The 13,491-nt window shown below is 42.0% G+C and overlaps 1 protein-coding gene across 1 annotated transcript in view; it reads right to left on the reverse strand.

Moving 5' to 3' along the window:
* Positions 1 to 1,934: 1,934 nt before the first annotated feature.
* The window catches only part of NUMBL (NUMB like endocytic adaptor protein), a 253,850-nt gene continuing 242,293 nt past the window's right edge, over positions 1,935 to 13,491 (reverse strand). The window contains exon 10 of the mRNA XM_069208091.1: positions 1,935 to 12,298. Coding sequence (XP_069064192.1) covers positions 11,586 to 12,298 — 713 coding nt within the window. The 3' untranslated portion in view covers positions 1,935 to 11,585. The remainder of the gene's footprint in view (positions 12,299 to 13,491) is intronic.

A 13,491-nucleotide genomic window follows, 5' to 3' on the forward strand; every position in this document is an offset into this window, starting at 1 on the left:
GTCTCGGTCTTCTGGAGGAAAAAATGACTTCTGTGCCTGCAAGGAAAATTCCTGCTGATCAATCCTGCAGCCCCAAGCTCCCCAGAACAGGTTTCCCTAACCAGGTATCCTACAGAATCCAGTGCTCTGTGGTTAGCTACGCCCTCTTGGTGTCAGGGGTTCGTTTGCTTTTTAATGTCCCTGAGGCAGGCACAAAGGAGGCCAACCACTTGGCCCTTGAGGAGCAGTCCTACTCCCTAGGACCAGAGGATTTAGGATTCTTTGTACGAGTCCCCTTCTGCCAGGAAGAGTCAGGAGTCCTCTTCCAGAAGGGCCTCCGTCAGGTAGAGCCTTCCCAGTTCCATAAATATTATCAGGAGGTGGTGGTGGTGGTTGAGGTGTCAAAGTAGTCCTATGCACTAGCCTGTGATTAGAGTAATACTGCTACCCAATCCTAACTATTTTCTTGAAGTCCCTTCACCTACTTATGTAGGCGTTTCCTCTTTGCTTTTCTGTAAAAGCACCTGGGATCCCTTGTTTCGGTGTGGCAGGGCCCCTCTACCACCAGGAGGCCTGTTTTAGCTCTGTAGCCATACCCTTATTTAGAAGAGCTCTTCTCCCACTTGACAGGGTACAAACAGGTTCTCTTCCCCTCTGTGACTGGACCCTGGCTGTCAAAGAGGATCCTGGGAATGAACAGGTGAAGCCGTCCTCGGATATTTAAGACAAGAGGTAGTTCTAAAGCTGTCCTTTGTTCTGCCAAGGGCTCCGCCGTTCTCACTCCATCCTTTCTGGGTTCGGATACAGGTCAGTCTTCCGAGCCAGGGTGGTTAACTCTTCCAGCCAAGGATGGGTACTTCAGCTGTGGAGGTGTCATTAGTGGCAGAACCGGCTCTAAGCTATTTGTGGCTCAGACAGTCTAAAGTACACTTTTACAACGTTAGTTTTCTACTCAAGTGTTCAAAAATCGAATTTCACAATTAAATCAGTTTTTAAAATTATGTAAGAAATAACTTAAAAAGGACTTTGACAGCATTTCCTCATGGGGAGATAGAAAATTAAATATTTTCTAATGCCTTGCCATGTTGTATGGAAACTAAAGCCGGAACTTCACAGTGAAAAAGCTTTCAGTCCTTCAGTCACTTTCAAGGTATACTTTGTAAATATATTGTGTGCCACTTTTTGTATACTTTAGGTATCCTGCCTTGTGGGCCTACCAGGCACACTTTCGCGAGAATTATGAATACTTACTGTCATGTTTTACGGTAGTGCCCTTAAAGTTAGCTATGCCAGAGAACAGTGGTGTTTATGCCAGATATATTTTTGTCACATATGTGGGTGGTGTAATTACAGTCAACACAAGTAACATTTAACTATCATGCCACTGATGTGTTTTCTGTGTCACCTACAGGGGTCTTACAGGAAAGGTAAATAGACCATTTGGGGGAAACCAATTTCACAAATTTCATTGCAGGGACAGAACACACTCACTGTTGCACCTAACATAACTGTCGCACTGCACATTGTCCTAATACCAGCAAAACAGAGCCCAGAAAAAGGTAAACATTCTGATGACCAAGCAAAAAAGGCAAATTTTGCTACAGCCATGGTATAAAGGGGACTTGTTTGCCACTGAGAAGGGAAGTCCATCTCGGGGAACAATTCTGATAACTCACTCGTGAGGAGGGAAGACAATAACAACAGTCAGTCATTAAATATGATGGATATTGGCAAGTTTGGTATCTATATTTTCAGTTATGTTAAATAGTTATTTGGAATATAAAAGTACCCCATACCATGTAAAAATACGGAATTTGAAATACCTGGTCTTTCTGTGAATGTACAAAAGACATCAGATGCTTGCATACTTTTATTCTGCAGCCCTTTGTGACTTCAAAAATTCCAACACACACACACACACACAAAACTGAAGAAAGAATAACGACACAAGGATCTTTCTACATTATATTATTTATATGCTTTTTGTACAATGGAGTTATAATACAAATACATAGGTTTAGATACAAAATTTGGAAATCAAGATAGAAAATAAGTCCTTACGGATTGTTACCACTATCAAACTAAATGTTTACAATCAAATATATGAGGTAACTTAGTTTTTCTGCAACATATGTAGAACCTACACTCAATAATAGACTCTTAGAAGTATGCTTCTCGACTGGACACTAAGTGTTAATGAACTGCCAGTTCAACACCAGTTATCTGGAGATGCAGCCAAGCTTCTTGATGGAACAGTAGAAGATATAAATATGAGGACAACAGGAGGAGGTGATCTTATTAAACGTTCTCGTGATAGGTGGGTCTGAAATGGAATCTGGGGCAACAACTTTAGCCTTCACCTTAATATCAACAACTGGAAATAGGACCCAGCTTTTACCATTTCATGTTCCATCTTCAGTGGCAGCGCAGGCTGGTTATAACCCTGATTCTGGCGGCTTTTTCCATTTTCATGGGGGTACAGAGTAATTAATGTTTATCTCAATTTTTGCTTTCCCATTTCATTTCGATTAAAGGTAAGGGGCTATGAGAGTGTTTTCCAAAGGAGGCGGATTCTACTAAGAAAAGTGCTTCTAGGGTAGGAGGGAGCAATATATATTTATATATAAAACCAAAATGTGAAGTTTATATATGTCCATCTTTCCACCATTAAGCATGTTGCAGATATCTGGCATTCTACTGGGTTTAATTTTTAGCATGCAATTTACTGGAAAACAAATGAACTTTACACATTGCTTTGCTGTTTTGTTTTTTAATAACATGTCCATCCATTGTACGTAAACATGAAAGCAGAAGAACCACACTTTATTTCATCAACTTCCCTCACCAGAATGTTGTTTGATCTTCTGCCCTTCCTTGCATGGCATCAAATATTTAATGTATCTATGAGGGCTGGCTAATGGACAACATTACAAAGTGCAGGACAGGATCAGTTGAAGAATGGTCAACTCAAGGTTTAACAGTTTCCGAGTACAGTACAAGAGGTTGCAACTCTATTAGTCTAAAGCATGGGCCTGATGTTCGTCCAAATTGGCCAGATTCTTGCCAGATTTTCAGGTTCACAGCAGACTAAAAAAAAAAGTCCCATGTTGTGTTGTGTGTGTAAATTTATCCCATGTGCACAGATTAAAAATCTGGCATGGATGCATCCGCTATAGACCCAGATTTATTTATTTTTTATTAGAACACCTAGCACAGGAAGCAGGATCACATTTTTGCTGCGACATAGACGTTTTGCTTCCAGGAATGCTGCTTTTACATAAACGCAGACGCACCCCAAACACCCTACAGTCAGATATGGTGAGGACCTATTTATTGAGCAAGACTCTGGTTATCAGATGGGTGATAAAAGATATATTCGAAAGATCTTTATATCAACTATAGGGTTGAATGATGAGTCACAAATGGCTGTTTCACTTATGGCACCAAGTTCATTGAAGGATAAAGGGAGGCAACTCCGTGTCTCATCAAGGCTCTAAACTATCCAAATGGCAATTCTTTGCAGTTGGTGTGGCAAATGGACCATTACAGTTGGGTTCGTTTTTTAAGCCATGCTTTTCTTTGAATTCTCAATAAGGCAAGTTGGAAATGCAAGAGATCTGGGGAGTTTGAGATCGTATTTGCTATCATACGTGTTAGAGATGCATCGAGCTTCGACAGGTTTCATTGTGAGATCTCGAGAGATGCTTCAGAGTAATTCTAAGGACTGATGTGTTTTCTCTCTTTCGATCAGTTGCTATCTAATTTGGTCAGAAAACCAAACTATTGCCACCAATCTTTGTTTACTTCCATTTGAGATATTACATTCACCTTCAAGAGCCCTTTCTCATACCGAAATCATATGGCTTCAGCATCATCGGATAGTGATGGTCAAGTTCAGCCACCATATGCTCAAAAGAAAAAGGAATAGGACTCATCCCCCTGGACACATTGAATTGAGGCAACAAGGACCGTCACTGTCCAAGTTGAAGGTAATATGGTGGATGCTATGAGAGGTAAACCCTTACATAATTTGTAAACCTAAATCCATCACTGAGGTCTCATTGTATCAAATGCCACTCTATATTACACCTGTAACATTAGCTGCATTTTAACAAGATTTTTTTGCAGAACATGGACATGTTCCATAAGCTTTTTGCTGTCTTTTACAGTCCTTATGACCTTCATCAAACAGCCTTTGTGGCCGTTCTCTTACTCTATTTATTCAGTCATGATCCAACCGTCTGCTAATTACAAGTACTGGTTTAGTCATAAAATACACAGGATTAGCTGACAATGCAACAATGGCATTTTCACACCTTATTACACAACAAACATGACCAAGCAGAGCTACAGTAATACTCATCTGAAGGCCCAGGCTGATCTGCATCTGAGACGCTTAAGAACATGACCACTCCTGCTACAAGACTGAAGAGAAAGTTACCATTTTTCACTTATTCTTCAGCATACAAATAGCACTGCTAAGTGATAAGCTTGTAGCTACGTCAAACATTTTTTCATATTAAAAATCATAACTAAAATATATTAAATAATATAAAATACAACATTTGGCATTTAAGTTAACATAAAAACTGGTAAATAATCTTTTGGCTGATTATTTCCACAATATAGATATAAGACAGTCCTGAACCTGACTTTTTAGAGGATTTTTTTGTTCAACTGCGATACTGCTAGAACTAAGGCTGCTTGTGTCTTCATTGTAGTGGGTAAACTTGGGTACAATAGAATGAAAGTGTAATCGTCGTTGGGAATGGAAGAGGGAAATGGGGGCGGTCTTGATAAAATACAGAACACAGGCTCTTCCAGAACTCAAGGTCTACTAACCTCTGGTCCTAGACTTTATCATCTACTGATCAAATAATTTTGGCAGATATTATGTCTTCTTAGGAATTGGCAATATTTCGTTTCACTGTGAATACCAAAGTTTGTTTAACTGAGAAGATATGTGGAAGGGGTTATATTCTGCTAGCACAATATTGATGGATTTCTTAACAAGCCAACTGGAATGGTACATGGTATGCTTTGTTACCAAATTTAATTTGGATTCCTGGACTGGCCATATTATAGGTGCCAGGCATAAATTTCTAGTGGATTCTTCAACTAGTATGGTATATGGAGTTCGAAGCTCTGGTTACTGATTCTTGATGGATTGCCAATCTACCAACCTGATTTCAGAGCAGTAGTGTGGTATATTCACCAAATGAAGAATGGCAAGTCACATGACACGCTAAGTGAATTACAAAGGTCTCCTTGACTCTACTAAATGGCGAGAAAGGCCTCCTTCACTTTACAAAATAGCGACTTTATGTGCACTACACTGAAATAAATAGCACATGTCAGTATACTCACTAGAATAACTTCTGGCTAACATCAGAGTATCCACCAGTGAAATGACTGCACAAATACATCAGCTACCGCTCTAACTGATGAAAGTGGTTGCGTCGGGATTGTGGCTGGTAAGGGCAAACCACCTGCTCCTTGTTGTTGTTAAATAATAAAGACTTTAATTGCTGAACTTGAACTGCATATCCAGTTCTGGAAATTATGACCTGGAAACCACACCCACTGGGTAACACTCACAGCTCCCAATATAATTACTTACCTCCTTGGCCCTCTATAAATTTAGTATGATTATTTTGAAACCCAAATGATCCAATCCTACTTTATGGCCCTACACTTTGGGGACAAACCCCAACCTCTGACTATCCTCTGTGAACTTTGGCCTCCACTGCCTTCTCAACCAGAAAGTCGAATTTCCAAGAAACATGTAGAACATCATATAAGTCGGCACTGCTCAGTAGCTAGATTGAAAACAATGCAAGGGTGTAACGATTTTGGACCATTATTCTGGTTTTGTTCACTTTTCCGTTAAAAGGATCTCTTATAATGAACAGCGCCAAGATTATGACTAGTGTTGAAATGCTTTTTGAGCCGTCGCCTTTGCACGTTACTGCAGATTATTAAATCAAGAAGTCAGTATCCTAGTTTGTCCCCAGTTTGTAAAGTGAAATCTAACATGCCATTTGACAAAAGCATCGACTCCCGCCTCACAGCCTGCTTTTTGTAAGCAATGATTGTGCGGGTCCTGTTCTCACGTCTGGTGTAAGCGACTCGATTTCTAAACCGTTCTTTATATTTCTGCCTCGTTATAGGCTGTTTCTTCACTTAACCAGGAAAATGAGTCCCTTCTTTGGCCAGCTTCTGCTGGGGTACACCTTTCAGGAACATGCATTATTATCTGCCACAAATAGCTCTCTGATGCTTCCACAAAGGGTTCTTTCAGTACCACTCTAGGAGAAAAAAAATTAAAAAAATGTATACTTCAGTTTGGTTTCCAATTCTAGCACAACTGGAGCTCAATCTGGCCTCAGCATACAGACTTTCTGGTGGGCGTAGGGCACGAGCTACGTTAATTTAAAAGATCCTTTCCAGGAATCATGTAGTCAGTCAGGCCACTGCATTGATCACCAGGTGCCTTTGCAACACTGAATTGTTGTGCTGCAGACAACTAACAGCCTCGGGGTAGCAGCTATTAGGAGGTGAATTTCTAGATGTTCTAGCTTGCGAGAGACCCCTTGGAGGAGCTTCATTATAGCCCAGATTTACTACTTTTGGATGCAAGGCACCACTGCAGCAAATGAAAACATTTCTCCCTGTTATGCCTGCCTAAAGAAAGCATAGTTTTTTGGTGCAAATCTTTGTGTGCCAATGTTTGTAGATAAGGGTTTGTGTCAAAACACATTGGTGGTTGAATGGGAACACCCATGCACCATCCATGTAACACCCCGTCATGCAAAGTAACCCAAAACAGAGCAAAGTGCAACTTTGTGTTAATTTGGGATACTACCCAACAAAAATACTAATTTGCACTGGAAAGTAGCAACCTCTCTAACACTTTGCACCAGGCGTTTGTCAAACCAAGTACAAAGCATTAGCAAACCCGAGTCTCATTCCCTAACTAAATTTGGTATTTATTGTATCACGATTGTCAGAATGAAAGGCTAAGCATGCTCAGTTTAAACTTCAACCTTTTTACCTGCAGACTGCACAGGGGAATGAACCTGCCCAGTTGGAACATGACCATGTGGCCTGCAACTCACACACACTGAGTAAGCGCTTAACCCAATGATCTATTCATTGGAGAAGGGATCAGTCTAGTCTCACACAATGGGCTCAAAGAACAACATATGCTTCCTAGTTTGGATTACAATAGCAGATGTTTTGTATCGTAGGTAAGGGGGAGTATGCATTAGTTTCCTAATGCAAACCCGGCCTCTGGGGCTTCTTGATTTCGGGATTACCCCAGAAAAGAACACTGTTGGATTTGCCAACACTGAACAAATCTTTCAGTATGTAGGTCATATACAGTGTGCAGCTGCATCAGAAAGATGTACATTTTGTGATGGGTATTGCTTCTCATGTCAGGAATCCTTACTTCTAATGGTTTCTAGTTCACAGTTGAGGTCTGTAATGCAGATCATAGATAAAAACAGATGAGAAACCAAAATCACAATAGCAGTGAACTCACCACCAAGCAGTCTGAAGAGCCAACCAGATGACAAGGCATTCTGGAGCGAGTCTATCTAGATGGTCACAAGGAGTTGTCATCAGCTTGATGGCACCTTAAAAACAAGCAACTAAATTTGGTAGGCATAGACAAGCTATGAATCTGGCTTGGCGATAAGCACATAAACACAAGTCAAGCCACTGAAAGACCCACTTTGGCCACAGGGCCCACTGTCAGTTTCATGCTCTGCATTTAACTGAAACTTCAGGCTCTGTGTCAGAAGACAAACCTACATCATATTTGCTAAATCCTCATGTAATTTTACAGCACTTCCCCTCCTTCATTCTGAAGGTGCTGACTGTTTTGTTCATTTACAAATCTGCTTAATGGGAGGCATGCAAGGGCAATGCCTTGGCTGAAAAAACACTTGCCATAACTTAAGCCCTAGAGCTGAACCAGGGACACACCTTTGGCTCAAGCTAGAATCTTTTTCACCAACTTTCCACAAGAAGGTAATTCGTGGGTATTGTGGTTTCTACAAGTGCCAGTCATCTTATGAAATCATCATGAAGACATTGTTAGTGATCTATAAAGCCAGTACAGTCACACAAAAAAGGACAAACCTCTGCAATTAAAGAATCCGGTGGCGCTATCTATTTGAAACAAGAGGGTCACTCATTTGATCTTTATGAACAGTGTGCTGTGGTCACTTTCAGAGTCAAATTGGAGCAGCCTGGCCCTGAGTTGCCTTCTTTGCATCCTCAAAATCAGCAAGAGAAGTAATATTTGTGGATTTGATTCATTTAACCCAGTGTCTACCTGAGGAAGAGGAGAACTATGAGTGAGGGTCTGTTTCACCCACATACCTCTGTGCCCCATGCTTTAGAGGGAGGTGAGCAGTCATCTGTCGGTAAATCTAGTTCTACTTGCTCGAGTCTAAACCACTGCACCCTCTCCCACATTAACTCACGCTGGGATCTATGTCATTCAGTCGTAAAAGTAGATAGTGGATACGTCCACAGGAACCTGTGCTCCTGAATACAGCTGTTAGTTTCTGGCACCAGTGTTCAATCTGCAAAACTGTTTTGATGATAGGGTGGTGCACATTGAGCACAGCTGTATCTATTAACAGTGGGTGTTCTCTATTTTCCCTGATCCTCACCTTCCTGTGAGGCGGGAGGATGGATTCACCCTTGATCAGAAAGAAGCGTTCTGACTGAAGCGTTTAAAATCCCTCCGTGTGGGTGACGTGAGCAGGCTATTTATCAAGAAAAAAGGAAAACATGCCCGGATTCATGTGACATACCACTTTGTGGAAGAGAGGACTTGTTGACCTGCTGATCGCATCCTGAGATTGGTCAGAAATACTTTCGCTTCCAAAGTACTTTACAGCAACAGAGGGTAAAGGGCAGCAGTATTTGACCTCTGGCCAGAAGTTATTGTAAGACTAGAGAAATATAGGAAAGAAACATATTGGTCTTGCTGCCATTTTATTAATGACACTGGAAGACAACCACCATCTTAACATGATGAGGCAAGATCTAATCTTGTAAGCAGCTGCTGCCAGAAAGCCTCCCATGTGGACAAGAATCTGGGTATCATCAGCATATGCAAACAAAATGACCACAGCAGGAACATAATAAGGCTGAAACAGAGAAATAAAGAGAGCGACAAGCCCTGCAAAAGGCATCAGAGAAAGAGTTTACTTAAGGAGCCATTATAAGACAGGACCGTGGATTACACTCAGACATATCCTGGCCTTTGTAGCCACCAAGTGAACGGCACCTCGCATGTGATGTGTGGGGGCATTCTCATCAAGGACTTTCATGCAAAAGCTTTGCGATGGTTATAAGTCCTCCTCATGCTACAACGACACAAGGGATACTTCAAGCCTGGACGTCACAGTGACATCATTCATACCATTCTAGGCTCTTGATATCCAGAATCATGACATCACTAAACATACCTAAGGTGGGTAGATGGAGAGGGCACAATATTGTGTTGAGATATAAAACTGGAACAATATCATATCCACTGCAATATCGATTTACTGTCAAGGTAAGCAGATGTGGAGATAAGAAGAGTACATTTGTTATATATCTCTATATCTATCTATCTATCTAGATAGATAGATAGATAGATAGATAGATAGATAGATAGATAGATAGATAGATAACACTCCGAGCCCAACACTAGGTCGCAGACTTAGGCAAAGCATGTGTATCTACAAATACACATGCCATCGAACAAACATATATTAAAATGCAACAGAAGCACCCTAGGAACAAGTGGATCAGGGTAATTGTGAGTTACTCTCATTACTTTGAAAAATAAAACTGGAGCTTCCTTTTCCCTTTAGTGTCAAATTCTTTATCTTGTTAGCATACTTCAGGACCTACGCGTATGTCATACCAGTATTTCAGGAATCCCAATGCAGGATCAGACTTTTTGGTAAAGCACAACATAAATGCACAGAGTAAATACACTAGTGGGTACCCTTTGCCAATAAACTGGCTACTGACTGAGATCAGGAGGTTTTTGGGATAAGAACCAAACACTTTGGCTTGTTCTTAAGCAAGGCCACCAACTACATCTGCAAGCTAGGAAACTGCCATCAAAAATTGTTGACATACTTTAAAAAAAAGATCTCTGCATTGCACCATAGGTTACCACCGAAAGATTCCACCTGATTCCGCAGCAGCCAATGTACTTAGGCAGCCTTGTATCCGGGTCTTTATGTGAAGGTTTTAGCTTTAAACCTCAAACCACAAGCATTCAAACTCTAGCTGTAGTATTACCATCCTAGGAAAATCATTTGTGCCCTTTGTGCAGAAAAGGAGATGTCTTGGAGGCAATGTACAACGGAAGCCAAGCATGCAGAAAGCCCTCTGTCACACATGTGCTGAAGCTTGACAAAAACAAACTGTTAAATATGGCTGCCATAGAACTAGGACCTGTAATTTTTGGATTTCATGATTGACACAAAATGAAGACAATGCTTTTACAAGGCCTTTCTGACCTTTCCTAACTTTTAGTGGAAATTTGACCTCAAATACAAGGGTGGCTGGAAGGAGAATTTACAGACCAAGATCTAAGGCCCTCAACGTATAGTTCACAAAAAATCGCATTATTTTAAGGACTACATCTAGTATTCAAATTGAACTGATCCGCAGATAAAATAAGAAGGCCACTTGCCATTTGTGTTTTCTAGATACTGTCAAAATAACACGTCCTTAATGAAGGGGGGGGGCTGATGCAGATAGGTGTACTTCACATATCCATCAAGAGCTCTCCCACATCCTTAATAGTTCACTCGTCCATTGGTTCGTTGGCTAAGCGGGCTGATGTCAGTGGCACTAGACACTGCTAAGAGATTACATCCATCAAGCACATTGATTAGTACAATCAAATCACTGTTTACGAGGCCCCCATTCTTTTTCAAGTTTGGCAGTTGCATTTCCAGATTCCAACTTGGTTGGTCCCTAGCTCTTTTTGCCTGTATGCCCCTAGGTAGACCTCCTAATTCCCAAAACTAAGCCAAAAGATGCAGTATCGTACCACACACGCACGCTCAGTAAACAGGTACATAAACTGCTCTTCTTCTGCAGATGATTCATGCATTCTGGGTCATCATTTTAAAGTTTCTGCCATTTCAGAGCTCTGTGTCCATACGCAGGCAAGTCCTCTCAGCATGTCCATTCTGTAGTCGACATCCAGCATCATCAGCACTGCAAAACAGTCAAGATCCCTTTATTTTTCACACTGTCAGAGACTGGTGCAATCACATCCGAACCTTGGAGTCTGCATGAGTACTGGAGATGGAAACGTGGTAGCCAACACTGTGTCTACTTTTATTTGGTGCAGCGTATTTCATTGCCACCAGCTGTTCTACTGCAGCTTTTCAGTTTCATTCTGGCCGTCTGGTGTGACTTTAAATACTTGTGGTCCTCTGCAGGGTAAGTCATAAATATCAGGTCCCACGTCAAAAACAAAGTCTGCAAGATCCACTGAGACTGTCAATCTCAGGAACGGGATGTAGGGGTAGGGGGGGGCGGGGGGGAATAAAGGGGAACCTGCCCCATTATAGTTCAATTTCAAAGGTTTTCTGTAGGTCATTGGAAAATGGGTTTGCTGCCCTCTGAGACCTGGACTCTAATGCTGCCCACTGTGCTTCGAACTGGTCGACCTCTTCCATGGTGGATGGTCCTTTCAGCTGGTGGGGATCCGGTGGCCACGATGTGCCATTGGCAGTGCCATTTGTTCGCGGCCTGGCTATGCTGCTGGATTGCTGCATGGGACTTGAATATTGACTGCCTGCCGCTGAGACGGGTGGATTGTGCACTAAACCCTGCGGGTAAGGACTGCTCTTGCTTGCAAAGTTAGAAGACTGCATTTGTGTGGCAGTGCAGAACACGTTGGCCACCATTTGTGAAGGTGTGATGCCCACCACAGGAACACTTGGAGTGGGGTAGGACATGCTGCTGGCCATGGTAGGGTTGTAGGTAGCCATGGGCATGTACGCAGGCTGCATATGTGGTGCCATATACATACTGGCAGGAGGCGGAGCAGCATCATAGGCCATAGGGAAGGACTGCACTGTGGAGGGGATGGACATGGGCATTAAGAGCATGGTCTGGGGCTGAGGCTGTTGTTGCTGCTGCTGCTGTTGCGCCTTTGCTGATTTGGCTACTTCCTCCAGCCACCGCTCAGCCTCAGAAGGCGTCCGTCTGTGTCCTGGTTGGAAGGTGGTGCTACCTGATGGCGTCATACCATGATCTCCATATGCTGCTGCCCCTATAAGAAAAGAAGGAACACTGTATAACATATGCCGCAGACCATGAATTACATTGATTTCTGTCTAAGATCCCCCAAACATCTTCTTTTCTATGGGCACATTAAACTTATCAATTAAAAAACACTGTTTTTTCCAAAATGGGTCATTTTTTATAATAAGGTGTTCAAAACCTATAACAGAAGCTAAAATGGTGTCACTGAGTTAAACAATCCATTGTCAGGTGGTCTGTGTTGGAGAATGTTGTAGTGGACTGCTCGCTTTTAATGCAGCAGCTAGCCCTGCTCTGGTACTATTCTCTGGTCTTGCATACACACGGGTTTAGTTGTCAATTGTTGACAGACCAATTATGCACAGTACCTATACTCACAAAGTGCTTTGGGTCAAGCTACTTCTTATCCATGGTTGGCTTTCTTGTTAATCTCTTTTGCCTGCTTCTTATTGGATGGCTTTACTTTTTGTCTTTCTTCCCCCTAGAGGATAGCTTCTTTACCATACTTTTGACTGGATTACTTCTATCCTTCCACTGTTTGCAGTCAGGGAGCTAATTTTTTCTTTTGCTTTGAGCACTCAATGGGAAAGGGTATGCTTTTTTGCTCTCTCGCCCGTGTACACTGCTTCCCTGCTCACGTCCCTGTCAACGAGGTCTCACTGTTGCTCTACCACTGCCCAGTTCATCCACCGCACCTCCCTACCTGCCCTGCAGTTTATTATTATCGTTTTCAATATTCCTTACTTTTAGGCTTCTATGTTGCTTCCCTGTCCATCGTTGCTCACCACTGCTCGACGGGCAGCACTGACCTACTCTCCCTACTCCTCCTCTACTGCAACCCAGCACTCCACGTCTCATGTCAACTTCTTCCTTTCTTTTTTTATTTTTTACTTTTTAGGAAAGCAAGGCAGCTGAAATTTGCTACATGGCCATTCCTTTTCCTAAATGTAATTTTGCACATCTTTTACTATTTGTTTTTGTACTTTTGAAGTAGCGCTTCAAGGTGGACATCCACCATCTTGTAAAATAAAGTAATGCATTTTTCATTCAGCTGGGGCTGCCATAGAGTCGTGACTAATGTGGACATGCTGTGATAGATGTGCACATATATATCATTATGCTGGAGATTTTCTTTTTGCTCGTGCAGTTTGGCATTGGCATCAACCATTGTTATGTCTTGACTGCGCAGTGTATGCACTGCAT

The sequence above is a fragment of the Pleurodeles waltl genome, chromosome 9 (genome assembly GCF_031143425.1).
Source record: "Pleurodeles waltl isolate 20211129_DDA chromosome 9, aPleWal1.hap1.20221129, whole genome shotgun sequence".
Lineage (NCBI taxonomy): Eukaryota > Metazoa > Chordata > Amphibia > Caudata > Salamandridae > Pleurodeles > Pleurodeles waltl.